Source organism: Sander lucioperca, chromosome 11 (assembly GCF_008315115.2).
Source record: "Sander lucioperca isolate FBNREF2018 chromosome 11, SLUC_FBN_1.2, whole genome shotgun sequence".
NCBI classification, from domain to species: domain Eukaryota; kingdom Metazoa; phylum Chordata; class Actinopteri; order Perciformes; family Percidae; genus Sander; species Sander lucioperca.
Genome location: NC_050183.1, coordinates 28,469,971 through 28,487,670, shown reverse-complemented (window position 1 = coordinate 28,487,670; position 17,700 = coordinate 28,469,971). Strand labels below are relative to the sequence as shown.

Here is a 17,700-nt window from a genome sequence, read left to right as displayed (position 1 = left end):
TGCTCAGCTGCTCTTATAAGAGGCCCGAGACAGTGAAGGTCCTGTTTGAGCATCAGTCTGTCCGTCAGCCGACCATGATTCAACCAGTGCACTGTCTGCTTCTAGCCTCGGCTGTGCTGCTCTGCAACTCCACCCCCACCCCCACGGTCAGTGTCTGTGTACTACTGTGTGTCAGGAATGAGAAGATTGTGTTGTCGAGGTGCATACTGTACAGTCTGGAGCTACAGGTTTCAATATTTGTTGACACACGTGAGGTTCAGGAAAAACAAAGTTCTTCCAGCAATATTTGCGTGTTTAAATGTGTGATTGTTGTAAACTGAGCTTATCAGAGATTCTCGACACATTTAAGTCCTGATTTGACATGATCCTCTTTGATGCCAGAGGGTCACTGTGAAGTCCTTTCAAACATCAATGATTGATACGGGTCAATGATTGGATGTGTTGATCAAAATACATATGATGGAATGTAACACAGAGATTAGACTGTACAGCTGAAGGACCCCAAACACTAATCAACAGAGGTGGAAAAAAGTACTAAAATATTGTACTCAAGTAAAAGTACCAATACTTTGATGAAATATTACAAGTGAAATTACCTATCTGAAAAATTACTCAAGTAAAAGTAAAAAGTAGTTTATTTAAAATGTACTTTAAGTAAAAGTTACTTAGTTACATTAAAACACATGTCACACATGACATTAAATGTATGTGAATTCATTTAGTCAGTGTCCTACATACATTGTCCTAGGGGTTGCTAGTGCTAGACAAAAATTAGCATGAAACATGTTGTTTTGCTAATTGGCAATTAGTCTGGTAGTTAGGTACTTTGGTAGGCACATCTGACATTGCATGATATTGGCCCTCTTGAATTTAAATGAAAAACAGTCTTTCAAACGTAGCCAAGGATTTTCGTTGTTTTGGGCAGCAGCATTCGATGTTTCAGCTAGCATTTCTACTGAAACAGTCTCTGAACCGTCGTCGCTCGCCTGATCCACCTCCATCTCCTTCTCAATCTCCTACAGAAAGACTTGGCACCTGGTAGGCAGCTTAGATGCTTATCATTCGTCACTGTAGTGGTTCCGGGCTTTCTGTGTTCATTAGTCAAAGTTTTTTTTTTTTTTTTTACTCGGTAATGGATGGGATTTCCCTGGGGAAACCATTGTTACCATATGTTCCCGGTGCCCAAAATAGCTATCCATTAAAAAAAAAAAGCAGCTCCATCCCCTGGCTTTTTTTTTTTTAAAGATTCTTTTTTGGGCATTTCTGCCTTTAATCACTGGGGCAGCTTAGATATGAAAGGGGAGAGAGAGAGGGGGAAGACATCCAGGTAATTGCAGCAGGTCGGAATCGAACCCTGGCTCTCTGTGTCGAGGAATTAACCTCTTCATGTGGGCGTGCACACAAGTCAGCAGGCAACAACAGCTTTATATAAAATAAACACAGCGGCGTTCCAGCATTTCACTGAGGAAACCAATGTTACTGTATGTCCCCCCCTGTCCAAAATAGCTATCCATTAAAACAACAGTCAGCTGCAGGTACTGTAAACCAGCCTCCCCTGGCTTTTATCTGTACATACTCTGTTTGTTCATTCATGTTAAACTATTGAGTCAGCATAAAACAAATGCGAGCTCTTTTTATTCTGCGAGTCAGGAGTTCAAAGAGCAGTGACCGATGAGTCATCTTTGTTTTGTTTAGTACGTTTTCAGATGAATCTAAACTTAAGAACATTCAGTAGCCAATGAGCTCTTCGGCTTTGTGCAAGAAAAACAACGCACAAATACCACAGGAAAGTCATTCAAAATACATAATTACAGGCATGATATTGCTTAGCTCTACCTCCTTGTTGTAAACATGAGGCAAACATGATGTGCCTGAACACACCTCGGTTAACTAATGCAGCCTTTTTTTTAACACTGATACAGCGACTGTTACTGACTAAACGGAAACTTTGAAGAGGCAGCAGAGCAGATGCGTTTGTGGGTTCAGTGACCTACGTGATACATGCTCTGTGTCCTGTAAACACAGAGATAACAGCTGCTAGAACTCACTGAGCTGGATACACAGTGCTGAATAAATGATATGGTACAATATGAAGCTGTGACGAATGATTTGGCTTGGAATTGAATGTTGATTGAGTATTGATGAACCAAAGAGGCTGATGTATTGAAATCATAGTTAAATATCTTATTTATTAATAATCATGGTTTAGCCTGTTTAGTTCCAGTTAGAGCTTATTCCCTATGTATCTCTGTCCCTGGCTTTACAAGGTAAATATTACTCATTCATTCATTCATTCATTCATCTTCTTAGTGTGGATCACCACAACTCACCAACTAACTAACAACTAAAACATGATCCTTTCTCTACAAAAATCCTCACCAATCTAATCATAAGATCAACTGTAACAAGGCATCTCACAATGTTTGGAAATTATTTTCAGCAACTTTAATTATTTTATTCTCATCTTTAAAGCCGTATTGGCATCTATGTTATTATATTTCACTATTATTCTTGTCTTGTCGTCTGTTACTGTAATTATGTATTTTGAATGACTTTCCTGTGGTATTTGTGCATTGTTTTTCTTGCACAAAGCCGAAGAGCTCATTGGCTACTGAATGTTCTTAAGTTTAGATTCATCTGAAAACGTACTAAACAAAACAAAGATGACTCATCGGTCACTGCTCTTTGAACTCCTGACTCGCAGAATAAAAAGAGCTCGCATTTGTTTTATGCTGACTCAATAGTTTAACATGAATGAACAAACAGAGTATGTACAGATAAAAGCCAGGGGAGGCTGGTTTACAGTACCTGCAGCTGACTGTTGTTTTAATGGATAGCTATTTTGGACAGGGGGGGACATACAGTAACATTGGTTTCCTCAGTGAAATGCTGGAACGCCGCTGTGTTTATTTTATATAAAGCTGTTGTTGCCTGCTGACTTGTGTGCACGCCCACATGAAGAGGTTAATTCCTCGACACAGAGGCCCAGGGTTCGATTCCTACCTGTCAATTAAGCCAGACAAAAGCGGTCAGTTAGCTAAACTTCAAGCGTGCATAAAGGATATAAAATCCTGGATGACCCACAATTTTCTGATGTTAAACTCAAACAAAACTGAAGTTATTGTGCTGGGACACAAGCACCTCTGAACTTCACTATCTAAAGATATAGCTACCCTAGATGGCATTGCCCTGGCCTCCAGCACTACTGTTAGAAATCTAGGAGTTATTTTTGATCAGGATTTATCCTTTAACGCCCACTTAAAACAAACCTCAAGAACAGTTTTTTTCCATCTTCGTAACATTGCCAAAATCAGGAACATCCTATCTCAAAACGATGCTGGAAAACTAGTCCATGCATTCGTTACTTCCCGGCTGGACTACTGTAATTCTTTACTATCAGGCTGCTCAAATAAGTCCCTCAAGACTCTCCAGCTGATCCAGAATGCTGCAGCACGTGTTCTGACAAGAACTAACAAAAGAGATCACATTTCTCCTGTATTAGCTTCTCTGCATTGGCTTCCTATAAAATCCAGGATTGAATTTAAAATCCTTCTCCTGACCTACAAAGCACTAAATGGTCAAGCACCATCATACATAGAAGAGCTCTTAGTACCTTATTGTCCCACTAGAGCACTGCGCTCCCAGAACTCAGAGCTACTTTTGGTTCCTAGAGTCTCTAAAAGTAGAATGGGAGCCAGAGCCTTCAGCTACCAGGCTCCTCTCCTGTGGAACCAGCTCCCAACTTGGGTTCGGGGGGCAGACACCATCACCACATTTAAGAATAAACTGAAAACCATCATCTTTGATAAAGCTTATAGTTAGAGAGTGAGGAGTTGCAGCGTAGTAGAGTAGAGGGAGGCAGGATGTAAAGCCCGTTCCGGCAGGGGAGAGTACGAGCCCGGTCCGGCCCCTCTCTTTAGCCTGCCTCTCTTAGTTATGCTATTATAACTCCAGACTGCTGCTGGGGAAGTTCCTTCCTTCCAAGGACACAATGAGCTGCTCTCTCTTCTCTCTTTTCACTTGTCTCCTTTTGTGTGCATCTTAGTCACAGAAATGCTTGTTACTAACCTAGCTCTGGGGAGTTTTTCTCTCCGGAGTCCCTATGTTTCTTCTTCTTCACCCAGAATATCGCCTTGGAATAGGGTGGCACCTAGACCTGGGTCTTGGGTGCAGCTGACGCTATGGACCTACTACACCCTGCTACGCTCTGCGATTCCCTGCAGTGTCCAACTGCGTCCTGCTGCGTCCAACCGCGTCCACCCAGGCTGCTGTGCCAAACTACACCCCATAACGCCATGCTGTACCCTACTATGACATGAACTACTACAACTACCATTGTAGTCACTGTTCCATTATCTTTATGACTATTATTGCCACTGTTCATCACACCCCCAACCGGTGCCGTCAGACACCGCCTACCAAGAGTCTGGGTCTGTCTGAGGTTTCTTCCTAACAAAAAAGGGAGTTTCTCCTTGCCACTGTCGCAATAGCTACTGCTAATGCTTGCTCTTGAGGCAACCACTGTAATAGTTGGGGCTTCGTAAACTACAGAGTGTGGTCTAGACCTACTCTATCTGTAAAGTGTCTCGAGATAACTCTTATGATTTGAATTGATTCCGACCTGCTGCAATTACCTGCATGTCTTCCCCTTCTCTCTCTCCCCTTTCATATCTAAGCTGCCCCAGTGATTAAAGGCAGAAATGCCCAAAAAATAATCTTTAAAAAAAAAAAAAAAAAAAAGCCAGGGGATTGAGCTGACTGTGTTACGGGGAGGCGGAGGAAAGAGGACCCAAACGCAGAGAGAGGCAGGCAGGCAGGCAGGCGATGGTTAAACACAGGTTTAATGAACAAAAAATGAGGAGAGCAAACAACGAAGGAAGTCCTGAAGACACAGGCAAAAAGGTCAAAAATACAAAAACCAGAATAGGGAATCCAAAAACAAGGGCACAGGCTACGACACGCTGACAGGACAGGAACACAAACTGACACAAAGATACAAAACGATCTGACAAGAGACAAAGGGAACACAGGGGTTAAATACATGAGGTAATGAACAAATGAGGGACAGGTGACACGACAGGTGAAACACATCAGGGCGGGGCAGGACAATCAACAAAGGCGGGAACAAAAAGGTAAAACTAGACATGACGGGACAGAAAACAGACTATAAAAATAAAACAGGAACCACTAACAAAAACCTGAAATCAACTAAACACAGTAACTTGACAACACAGAACACAGAACACAGGAATTAACCAAAAATACACTATAAACCAGGAGATAACTAAACAGAAATATACAGAATATACAAACACAGGAAACATGCACAAATAAACAATAAAGACAACAGAAATGAACAAACTGGAACAGAAATATCCCTAAACCGTGACAGGGGCCCCCCCCTCAAGGGCGGATACCAGACGTCCATAACAAAAAACAGCCCAAAAAGGGCGACTAGAGTCCGGGGGAGGCAGAGTGTCACTGGGGCACAGGGAGCAGAGTGTCACTGTGGCACAGGGAACAGAGAGTCACTAGGGCACAAGGAATAAGCGCCCTGGGGCCCGGGGAACGGAGAGTCACTGGGGCACAGGGAGGAAACAGGGCCGGAGAGGCCTGGGGGAAAAAGAGTCACTGGGGAAAACAGAGCGGGGCCACTCGGGGGGAACACAGAGCGGGGCCACTCGGGGGGAACACAGAGCGAGGCCACTCGGGACGGGGAACAGAGAGTCACTGGGGAAAACAGAACAGAGGGCCGGTGAGGCCTGGGGGAACAGAGGGCCGGTGAGGCCTCGGCGACAGGGGGCAGAGAGGCCTCGGCAACAGGGGGCAGAGAGGCCTCGGCAACAGGGGGCAGAGAGGCCTCGGCAACAGGGGGCAGAGAGGCCTCGGCAACAGGGGATTGAGAGCAGCCACGAAGGCAGAAGCCTTCAGGCGGCCTGCGACGAAGGCAGAAACCCTCTGGCCACCGGCGACGAAGGCAGAATCCCTCTGGCCACCGGCGACGAAGGCAGAATCCCTCTGGCCACCGGCGACGAAGGCAGAAACCCTCTGGCCACCGGCGACGAAGGCAGAATCCCTCTGGCGGCCTGCGACGGAGGCAGAAACCTTCTGGCCACTGGCGACGAAGGCAGAATCTCTCAGGTGGCCGTACTGGACTTCGAGGGCAGCGCCCCTCCGGGGGCCTTGCAGGTCGGCCAAGGCGGAGCCCCTTGGGAGGCTGCGCAGGTGAAGGGGCAGCTGGGCCGGGACCAGGTGACGGGTCAGCTGGGCCGGGGCCTGGCGACGGGTCAGCTGGGCCGGAGTCAGGCGGCGGGTCAGCTGGGCCGGAGTCAGGTGGCCAGGCAACCAGGGCAGAGGTTGACTGGGGTGCCAACAGGGCACGAGGGGCAGGAGTGGGCCTGACCGCCGACAGGGCACGTGGGGCAGGAGTCGGCCTGACCGCCGACAGGGCACGAGGGGCAGGAGTCGGCCTGACCGCCGACAGGGCACGAGGGGCAGGAGTCGGCCTGACCACCACAGGCAAAGTCTCAGGGGGGCAGGACAAAGGCAAAATCCTAGGGGTGGTCTCAAGGGCGGTCACAGGGGTGCCGGGGACCGGCAAAGTCTCAGGGGCGGTCTCAGGGGCGGCTATAGCCAGTTCAGAGGGACTGGACACCAGCCAGGATTCAGGGATCAGGAGAGCTACTAGTCAGCCGGGGATCAAGGATCAAGGACAGCCTTGGGACACTAGGGAACTTGGGAACTCTAAGAAACTTGGGAACTCTAGGAAACTCCGGAACTCTAGGAAACTCTACGAAAAGCTCAGGGCCACTAGGGAGCTCGGGGACACTAGGAAGCTCGGGGACACTAGGGAGCTCGGGGACACTAGGGAGCTCGGGGAAGCTGGGCAGTGCTGGGACACTGGGCAGTGCTGGGACACTGGGCAGCTTGGGGACCCTAGGGAGCTCGGGGACACTAGGAAGCTTGGGGACACTAGGAAGCTCGGGGAAGCTGGGCAGTGCTGGGACACTGGGCAGCTTGGGGACACTGGGCAGCTTGGGGACACTGGGCAGCTTGGGGACAGTAAGGAGCTCAAGGACACTAGGGAGTTCGGGGACACTAGGAAGCTCGGGGACACTAGGAAAGCTGCTAGCAAGCCTGGAGTCAGGGGGGTTACTAGGTGGCCAGGATTCGGGGAGGTTGCTAGCTAGCTGGGGCTCTGAGAGGCTGCTAGCCAGCCTAAATTCAGGGGGGCTGCTAGCTAGCCTGGGATCTGGGAGAGTGCTAGCTAGCCTGGACTCAAGGGGGTTGCTAACTAGCCTGGGCTCAGGAAGGCTACTAGCTAGCCGGGGCTCAGAGAGGCTGCTAGCCAGCCGGGGATCAAGAAGGCTGCTAGCAAGCCTGGATTCAGGGGAGATGCTAGCTAGCAGGGAATCAGGGGGGTTGCTAGCTAGCTGGGGCTCAGGGAAGTTGCTAGCTAGCCGGGGCTCAGGAAGGCTGCTAGCTAGCCTGGATTCAGGGGAGATGCTAGCTAGCAGGGAATCAGGGGGGTTGCTAGCTAGCTGGGGCTCAGGGAAGTTGCTAGCTAGCCGGGGCTCAGGAAGGCTGCTAGCTAGCCTGGATTCAGGGGAGATGCTAGCTAGCAGGGAATCAGGGGTGTTGCTAGCTAGCTGGGGCTCAGGGAAGTTGCTAGCTAGCCGGGGATCAGGAAGGCTGCTAGCTAGCCTGGATTCAGGGGAGATGCTAGCTAGCAGGGAATCAGGGAAGTTGCTAGCTAGCTGTGGCTCAGGGAGGTTGCTAGCTAGCCGGGGCTCAGGGAGGCTGCTAGCTAGCCTGGATTCAGGAGGGCTGCTAGCTAGCTGGGGCTCAAGGGGGCTGCTAGCTAGCCTGGATTCAGAGGGGCTGCTAACTAGCCTGGGCTCAGGAAGGCTACTAGCTAGCAGGGGCTCAGAGAGGCTGCTAGCCAGCCGGGGATCAAGAAAGCTGCTAGCTAGCCTGGATTCAGGGGGTTTGCTAGCTAGCCTGGATTTAGGGAGGTTGCTAGCTAGCCCGGACTCGGGGAGGTTGCTAGCTAGCGGGGAAGTTGCAAGGCTGCTAGCTAGCCAGGAATCAGGAAGGCTGCTAGCTAGCCTGGATTCTGGGGAGATGCTAGCTAGCGGGGAATCAGGGGGATCACTAGCTAGCAGGGGCTCAGGGGGATCGCTAGCTAGCTTGGATTCAGGGGGGCTGCTAGCTAGCCGGGGATTAGGGAGGCTGCACGCCAGCTCGGAGTCAGGAGAGCTGCACGCCAGCTCGGAGCTGCACGCCAGCTCGGAGTCAGGAGAGCTGCACACCAGCTCGAAGTCAGGAGAGCTGCACGCCAGCCCGGAGTCAGGAGAGCTGCACGCCAGCCCGGGAACAGGAGAGCTGCACGCCAGCCCGGGAACAGAAGGGTTGCACATCAGCTCCGGAACAGAAGGGTTGCACGTCAGCTCGGGAACAGAAGGGTTGACAAAACATGCACCGATGGCCTCGGTGTTAGCCGACTGGGAAGGAGGCAGGCTGGTGGGCGAGTCACTGGAGGTGGCTCGGGAAAAATAATCTAGCCAGTGCTTAATATCCTCCAGCTGGGGAACAAAGTGGCTCACCCATGGCCTCTCCGACAACCACTGCCGCTGAATGTCGAGCTTCTTCAGGAGGGGAGGGTGCCGGTCAGGCTCAGTGCAAAGCAGACACTGCACAGTCCAGCCAAACTCCAGCACCTTCTTCTTAAAAAAAAACCTTCTCCGCTGGGTCCATACTGGTCAGATCGTTCTGTTACGGGGAGGCGGAGGAAAGAGGACCCAAACGCAGAGAGAGGCAGGCAGGCAGGCAGGCGATGGTTAAACACAGGTTTAATGAACAAAAAATGAGGAGAGCAAACAACGAAGGAAGTCCTGAAGACACAGGCAAAAAGGTCAAAAATACAAAAACCAGAATAGGGAATCCAAAAACAAGGGCACAGGCTACGACACGCTGACAGGACAGGAACACAAACTGACACAAAGATACAAAACGATCTGACAAGAGACAAAGGGAACACAGGGGTTAAATACATGAGGTAATGAACAAATGAGGGACAGGTGACACGACAGGTGAAACACATCAGGGCGGGGCAGGACAATCAACAAAGGCGGGAACAAAAAGGTAAAACTAGACATGACGGGACAGAAAACAGACTATAAAAATAAAACAGGAAACAGGAACCACTAACAAAAACCTGAAATCAACTAAACACAGTAACTTGACAACACAGAACACAGAACACAGGAATTAACCAAAAATACACTATAAACCAGGAGATAACTAAACAGAAATATACAGAATATACAAACACAGGAAACATGCACAAATAAACAATAAAGACAACAGAAATGAACAAACTGGAACAGAAATATCCCTAAACCGTGACAGACTGTTTTTTTAATGGATAGCTATTTTGGGCACGGGGTACATATGGTAACAATGGTTTCCCCAGGGAAATGTCTGTACGCTGCTATGTTCTTTTTAAGAACATCGGGCTCCCAATGTCTCCAGAGTTATCATCCAGTATCACTATTTAATTCAATTTTATGTATAGTATCAAATCATAAAAAGAGTTATCTCAAAACACTTTACAGATAGAGTAGGTCTAGACCAAACTTTAATTTACAAAGACCCAACAATTCCAGTTTTAGGGAGAAATCTCAGACAGACTCAGGCTCTTGGTAGGCGGTGTCTGACTGTGCCGGTTGGGGGTGTGATGAACAGTGGAAATAATAGTCACAATAAAGATAATGGAACAATGACCAGAAATAGTAGTTGTAGTAGTTCATGGCATAGCAGGGCACTGCAGGGCGTTACAGGACATAGCAGGACATAGCAGGGCGTAGCAGGATGTAGCAGGGAACTGCAGAGCATAGCAGGGTGTAACAGGGAATAGAAAGGCCCAGAGCAGGACCACCGGGACAGCTGCAACCATGATTTAAGTGCCACCCTAATCCAAGGAAACATGCTGGGCGAAAAGAACATAAGTACTACTACCAATGAGAATAACATAGAGCATTGGTAATAGTTTAGTTCCCTCTCACTTTACCTAATACACAATGTACAAGATGCACTCACTATCCATGTGCATGGTGCTTTGAACACTGAACCCTGAAGCAGTCTGGGTAATACCATGTGGCTGTGCGAGGATGGGTGCTGTAAGTGTGACAGGCCTGGCTTGTGTCTGTGCTGCAGGAGAAACATGGCGGCTCAGACACCAAGTGTCCTCTGACGGTGAAAATCCTGGATGCGGTGAAAGGGACTCCAGCTGGATCTGTGGCCCTCAGGGTGTTTCAGAAGGCTGCCGATGGGGCGTGGACACAGATCGCTAATGGGTATGTACAGTAATAAAGAAATGTTATGTCTCTTCTCATTGTCTGTTCAATACTTACAAGGCATGCAGACAGGTTTCACTGTTCCTCACTGCAGAGTGACGGACGACACTGGAGAGAGCCACAATCTGATCACGGAGCAGCAGTTCTCAGCAGGAGTGTATCGGGTTGAGTTTGATACCAAAAGTTACTGGAAGAATGAGGGTAGCACGCCATTCCATGAAGCAGCTGATGTGAGTACAAACCATTGTACTGTCTGTCATTACAATTCCATGTCACTCACCACTATGTGAAGATTTCATGTTCATGATGCACCTTTTCAGTGTGCACCCTACATCTTTAATCTGAACTTCACATTCAGCTTCAGCTGTTTTAAAGTGCTCATATTATGCTTTTTGGCTTTTTCCCTTTCCTTTATTGTGTTCTATATCTTTTTTTATTGCACCATATAGGTTTACAAAGTGAAAAAGCCCAAAGTCCACCCCAAAGGGACTTACCACCCCCAACAGAAAACACTGTTCACAAACTGCTCCAAACAGCTCTGTTGTAGTTCAGCCTTCACTTCCGTGACGGACGTGCGTCACTTTGTAACACACGTTATAATGCTCATCTAGCTGCTAGCATGGCACGCCCTCATACTCTGCTTCTGACTGGCTAGTTGTCCTTACCTAGTGTTGAGATATTTCTATTATTGTAGACATGATTATAGAATATCAGCAGTTAAAGTAATATTTGTCCACGTTGCAAAAGAAGCTGTCTGCAGTCAATTGAGGAAGTGGTTCAATGGAATGTCACTGACGCATAGAAGGTTAAGCTTGCTAGAGGTCACCCCCCTGTGAGGTTAAGATAAAAGTTTGAGGGAGAGAAGAGGGGGTGATGCCATATAGGATGTTAAAGTTAAAGTTTACCATGATGATTGTGTGTTTATGTGTGAGAGGTTTTATGGCAGGAAATAGTCAAGTAGGGATGTGTGTTTAGGCGCTTGGTCAAAAAGGTCACGACGAGGAGAGAGGGGTTTCTGTTAACCCCCATTCGGAGAATGAACAGACTTCTGCCATCCTGGGGTGCATGAAGCATCCCCCACATGCTGAGGACACAGAGGAAGGACTACACCTAGAGAGAATAAAAAGGAGTGGAACTTTGTAACTATTGCGCATAACTGGGAGGCACAAGGAGTTGTCAGTTGTGTAGCCTGCATGTAGGCCTGCATGTGTATTTGTATATATTTTAAAATGCTGTTACTAAAGAAGTGTTGACTTTATTCTATCGTCTCAGTAATTTATTTCAGTCCACTGGTTAAGTGATCATCAAAATGAATACGCTTAAGAGGGATGGTTTAGAGTTTAGAGTGTTAAGAGTGTTAGGCAATTGGAATCAGAATCTGGGGCCTAAGTGCCTGGGGATTCCAGATCTTATTTTATCCCTCTTCACTAGCTATTGCGCATGTGTGACTCCCAACAAAAATGGAACAGAAGTGAGAGGTCTCACTCTGTAGCTAAAACAGAGAGCTCAACACACAGGGTGAAAAGAGGAGCTGCAGCAATGAGCAGTACAACAAATATATGATGTTTTTTTGAAAATTAAACCATGTAAACCTATTCTGATATAAACTCTAAATACAATTATGAACCTGAAAATGAGCATAATATGAGCACTTTAAATGCACTCCTGCTGTCAGTCAGACTCAGAGCTGCACTGTGTCCTCCAGTCCAGCCTCCTTCTTCACCCCTGTCAAGCAGCAGTGGTGGTAAAGACAACACATTCTCACTCCAAGCGTGTCAAAAAGCAGCATTTGTTCAGGGGCCTTTGGTGCATTTTACGAGTTGGGAGTGAGGACAGGTTGGTAAAGAAGGTGTTCCTGCCTCACAGCTGTGATTATGGCGGGGTCATGAAGCTTAGTCCCCCCCCCCTTTAAAGACGGGACTTTTTAATGATGTGCCTTGATGCCGGGTTCAGACAGGACGCCCAAACTATGGCTGCAAATTGAGGTTCAAACATGTCTGGCTGGATCTCTCTGAAGTTTCTAGCCATTTTGATGCCCGCTGCTCTTTCACCGGTCAACCAAGCGCACGCAGCGGTGGTGGGCGGGACGAGGCTAGATCCAGAACTTCTTAATGAGGGAAAAAGAGTATATGTGCTTCCAGCCCCTTCCAGTTTATTGCCACTTTGGAAAACCTAACTAAATATTAATCATAGCAGAGTATTTTTATTACATTACATGTCATTTAGCTGACGCTTTTATCCAAAGCGACTTACAATTGCTATATATGTCAGAGTTCGCACACCTCTGGAGCAACTAGGGGTTAAGTGTCTTAAGGGACACATTGGTTGATGTACCGCAGTGGGATTCGAAACCAGTGGGATTTACATACTATAAACGTGTCTATAGAAGGGCTTTAAATATTTTGACCCATGTAATGCCTTTGCATGCAAACAATATAACTAAATTACATTTACATATTTATGTATTTGCATAACCACAACATGGTCCACAACAGGGTCTAGTATCGTTTCTACATAGCCACTTTTACTCAGTTTGTGCTTTATTTTGGCCAATGTTTTGAGTGAAAGAGCCAGGGTTACTCGATCAGTTCTTTCGACATGCTGTGTGACCACGTCAGAAATAATAATAATAATAATAATAATAATGTATACTTTATTAATCCCGCAAGGGGAAATTACAATTTTTCAAGAGCACCTTGGCAGTGCCCAGGAGGTGAACTGGCACCTCTCCAGCTCCCAGTCCACCACCATACTTTGGTCAGCAACCTTCCGGTTCCCAACCCAACTCCCTACTGACTGAGCTTCTACCACCCCTAAATCAAAGGAATTATAGTTTTCTGGACAGCAACACGGGAGGTGGGGTGAAAAGCTGGCCGTCATCAAGAGGGATCATATGTGATATCATTTAAATATGGACATAAGAACATTTTTACAGACGTTCATTGTGTTGCGCTCAATTGTTTGTGACGAACGCTGAGCGAAAAGTTCAGTGGACCAATCACTGAGGAAGTTGGGTATGAACGTTGGATTGTCAGTTTCAGAGGGTTACAGAAATGGTTGGACACAGCCGATAGTATAGATGGCCATCTGACAAGCAGTTCTGATGGAGTATCCTCCTGGCCCTAGATGACACACTAACACGCTTATCTTCTGTTGTCTGATCTGATCTTGAAACCTGACAAGCAGTATGTTGGGACAGCGCAGCAGTATTTACATTAGCATGTTCTGCTGTTTGCTATTCTGTTGTTTGTCTGCAGTGTGAGCTAACATTTGCCAGAACAGCTTGGCCAAAAGTCATCTGTTATCAGTAGGTGTTTTCTGACCAAACGGTTCTGGGGACACTGTGAGGAACTGCCCGCTTGGGAGCTCCCCCTATTGATACCTTCAAGGGCTTTTTCTGTTTGCATTCACACCGCTAATAGGAAAGCTGAAGTGAAGTAAGCCAGCCGGCGGTTGGTTGGCTCCTGCGCAACATACAACAAATAAACCGCCATTAAGACTTAGAAGTCGAAGAAGAAATGCAACTAAAATATGGAGGACGCGGGGGTCGAAGCTGTGTGTTTGTTGTGCGTCGTGGGTTTCATGATAATAACGGAGCTGTTGCTTTGTGTTGTCTGTTGTTCATCATCAATTTCTTTTCTCGCTCCTGTCCTTAACAATGACTTATACCCTCCCCTGTTCAGCACCCACTGAGTGTGTTTCTCCCATTGACCGTGTGTGTGTGTGTGTGTGTGTGTGTGTGTGTGTGTGTGTGTAGGTGGTGTTTGAGGCCCATGCTGAGGGTCATCGTCACTACACCTTGGCCATGCTGCTCAGTCCGTACTCCTACAGCACCACCGCTGTGGTGACCAACACACACCATTGATACACATCGCAGCTTGGATATATACAGTCTGCTGGAGACATCAGTGAGCTGCACATCATTTGGTTTTTCTGTTCTTGTGCTGATCCAAACCAATGAATGTGTGAATGTGTTGTGCATGTATCCAAAACCTGATGTATCTTCTTCCTCTGAGCCATAAAACCCATCACCGAGCCACACTGTTGCACTGGCTGACGTGTTACTTCCCTTGGATATTTGAGCTTCACTGTGAATAGTGTAGGAGACATCTTGCATCCAACTTTTTTGAAATAAAGAGCATTTCTGGATTTTTCAATGAGGGAGAATGAGTAGATGTCATTTTAAGAATCTTTAAGGTAACTGAACTTTTTTGTGGAAAAACCATATCAGAAAGAAATCATTATTCAAAGCAAAGTATTTCTATATATCTTAAAACATGTCTGGAGGGATCTTTAAAAGGTCCTATGACATGCTGCTTTTTGGATGCTTTTATATAGGCCTTAGTGGTCCCCTAAAACGTGAATTATACTAGACGCATCCAAGGTGGCGCGCCCCATCGTGACGTCAAAATGACGTAATATCCTGCCGGCGCTCCCGATTTATGGCGCGCGAGCAGAGGTATGGCACGACTCTTACTTTTTTCAGCGGTGCGAGACAAAGCGGAAATGGGAGGCCTGAACAAGTTCGCCGACAACCGGATGCCAGGACTCTCAGAGTGACTGCAAGTCTCTCTTGTAAACTTACTGGGTTAAGATGAGTTCTTTTATGGTGAATGAAAGGCTTGATCCGACGAAGTAGGTCATCAAATCAAATCGAAGCATTGACGGCAATGCTGCAGCCAGTTCTGCCGTTGTTTACTTTTTTTTTTCTTCTAGTCCGTAGAAAGAGCAACGTCTGTAGCCTTTGCTCATTAGCGCCACCTCTGTTCAGGAGAAGACTGCAACTAGTGTTGCGAGCACCAGCGCGGGTATAAATAGTCACGGCGATGCCATGATGTCACATTTGTACGCGCCAGTTGGGCTTCGTGCCTGCGTCCAGTATATAACAGCCTTAATACTGTAGCTGAAGTCTCTTTCCCGAAATTCAGCATTGGTGTAGAATTACAGCCACTAGAGCCAGTCCCACAATGAGGAGGAGAGAGGGGGGGGGCAAGGTGGAGGGTGGGGGTGTGGCCTTGACCAACTGCGATGCTTCGCTTGTTTGCAAGCCATGATGTCTCTCTCGTTGTCATGGGCGGGCCAAATTCTCTGGGCGGGCAAAGCAGAGAAAGGGGAGGTAACCTTTCCCCTTATGACCTCATAAAGGGAAGATTCCAGATCGGCCCATCTGAGCTTTCATTTTCTCAAAGGCAGCGCAGGATACCCAGGGCTCGATTTACACCTATCGCCATTTCTAGCCACTGGAGGACCATAGGCAGGCTGGGGGAACTCATATTAATGTTAAAAAACCTCATAAAGTGAAATTTTCATGCCATGGGACCTTTAATGAAAACACTGGCTCTTAACGTACTATTTGGTAGTTGTTGAAATTAAAACATTTCAATAAAAACACAATATAAGTGCTTACTTAATTTAACAAACAAGCTAATATTGCATTGGTAAAGAGAAGGTCCCTTCTTGTTTCTTTTAAACAAATGGTCATTACTTTTTTTTTTTTTTTTTTTTTTTTACAGGCATGTGGATATCTTCCCTTGAAGCTGAGAGAGCAATAAGGAATATGCATTTGTCTTCTTAACTGACGATTTCCTTCCTTTATCTCCTGGATAGTTGAGAACGTAGTAGGACTCCTACCTGAAGCAGATACGTGGTAACTGATCACGGAGAGATGCTCTGTCTGGGGTCTGAACTGAGCTGTAGACCTATAATGTCCCTCTCCCTCGTTGGAGTGGCTGTGCATTATGAATGGTGAGTGTGGTGGTGGTGGTGTCTGATATCCAGTCTTGTATAAAGTACTTGAAAGCAATACTTGAGTAAAAGTATCTTACCAGAAAATTACTTTGGTAGAAGTTTCCTTTTAGAATATTACTTGAGCAAAAGTCTTAAAATATCTGATATTTACTGTATTTAAGTATCAAAAGTAATTTTCTGATATTAAATGTAATTAGAAGTAAAAGTTTAAAAAAAAAAAATGGAATGGAGCATGCATTATCTTAGCAATTTAGGAGCAATGATTCGCAAAACCTGCTTTTTTTCTAGTCTAACACATTTCTTCTGATTTTATTTTGTAGTAACAGTAACTACGATGCTTAGAGGAAATGTAGTGGAGTAAAAGTATACATTTTATTCAGGAAATGTAGTGGAGTAAAAGTTTCCGGAAATATAAATAACAAAGTGTCACGTCTGGTGCGAAGGCAGGCAAGGTTTGGACCCAAATGCAGTTTAAAGAGTTTTATTTAAAGATAAGCAAAACTTACTTGGAGATATAATCCAATTCATAAAGGAAATCCACGACAGGGAATGCAGACACAAACAGAACGCACAGCAAAAAGACGAGACGATCCAACAAGAGACAAGGGAAAACAGAGAGGCTAAATACACAAGGTAATGAGGGAACGAGAGGCAGGTGAAACAACAGGTGGAACAAATCAGGGTGGGGCAGAACAATCAAAAAAGGCGGGAAACAAACAAAGACAGGACGTAAGCTAGACAAGACAAGGGAGACAAGACAGACTTTCAAAATAAAACAGGAAACCAAGCAAAACAGAGAAACAAGACTACACAATAAAACAGAACAAAATACCAAAACCCTGACACAAAGTAAAGTACAGATACGTGAAAATTCTTCTTAAAAAGGTCCAATGTGTAGGAATTTGTCCCATCTAGCGTTGAGATCATATATCGCAATCAACTCTCTCGCACCACGCAGTTCAAAGTATGTAATACAGCTACGGTAGCCTTCACGCTTCAAAAAGCCGGTCTCTTGCTCTTTTCAATATCATTTTTCTTTTTCTGGGTAAAGAAGAAGACTCCTGTTCCTGAAATTTGGATTTTGAATACGTGTGGTCCTCCATGTTTCCTTCTTCAAACTTGCTGGGGCCGGGAAGCTACGATACCCATTAGCAGCATTAGCAGCAACTGTGAGTTTATCATGTGACAGCGAAAACGCGAAAGGCGGAGCAGTATGTCCTGTTTTCCCTTACCGGCTAACGTATTTCAAGATGGCGCATATGGAACCCGTCTACCCCAGTTCATGCAAACGCAAATGTAAAATTTCAAGCAAGAAGGTGTTGATAGCGTGAGCCCAAGCTTTAGACCTCCTATTTGATAAGCAAGTAGCATTTTACTACTATTCCACCTACAGTACATGCCACTACTATATCACTACACTGAACAAAACATATAGGCTACATTTAATTAAATATATTAACCCTTGTGTTGTCTTCCTGTCGACCATGAACTTGTTGTCCTTCTGGGTCAAAATTTTAAAATGAACTTTTTGAGGGGGGGTTTCCAACATTTTTGTCCCTTTTTTATGCTTTTGGCGCTTTTGTCACTTTTTTCA

General features: G+C 46.2%; 1 protein-coding gene and 1 long non-coding RNA gene across 2 annotated transcripts; one reads left to right on the top strand and one right to left on the bottom strand.

Annotated features, from left to right (window-relative positions):
• On the top strand, window positions 1-14,404 carry ttr (transthyretin (prealbumin, amyloidosis type I)). The gene is made up of 4 exons (XM_031311826.1): window positions 1-146; window positions 10,219-10,358; window positions 10,453-10,588; window positions 14,116-14,404. Exons 1-4 carry the CDS (start codon window positions 75-77, stop codon window positions 14,221-14,223), a joined length of 456 nt encoding a protein of 151 aa, XP_031167686.1. The 5' UTR covers window positions 1-74; the 3' UTR covers window positions 14,224-14,404.
• Window positions 14,405-14,570: 166 nt separating this feature from the next.
• Window positions 14,571-16,166, bottom strand: LOC116058885. Its single transcript, XR_004107141.2, has 2 exons — window positions 15,679-16,166; window positions 14,571-14,649 (listed from the first exon to the last, which is right to left on the bottom strand). It is a non-coding gene; the product is annotated as an uncharacterized LOC116058885 (long non-coding RNA).
• Window positions 16,167-17,700: the final 1,534 nt, after the last annotated feature.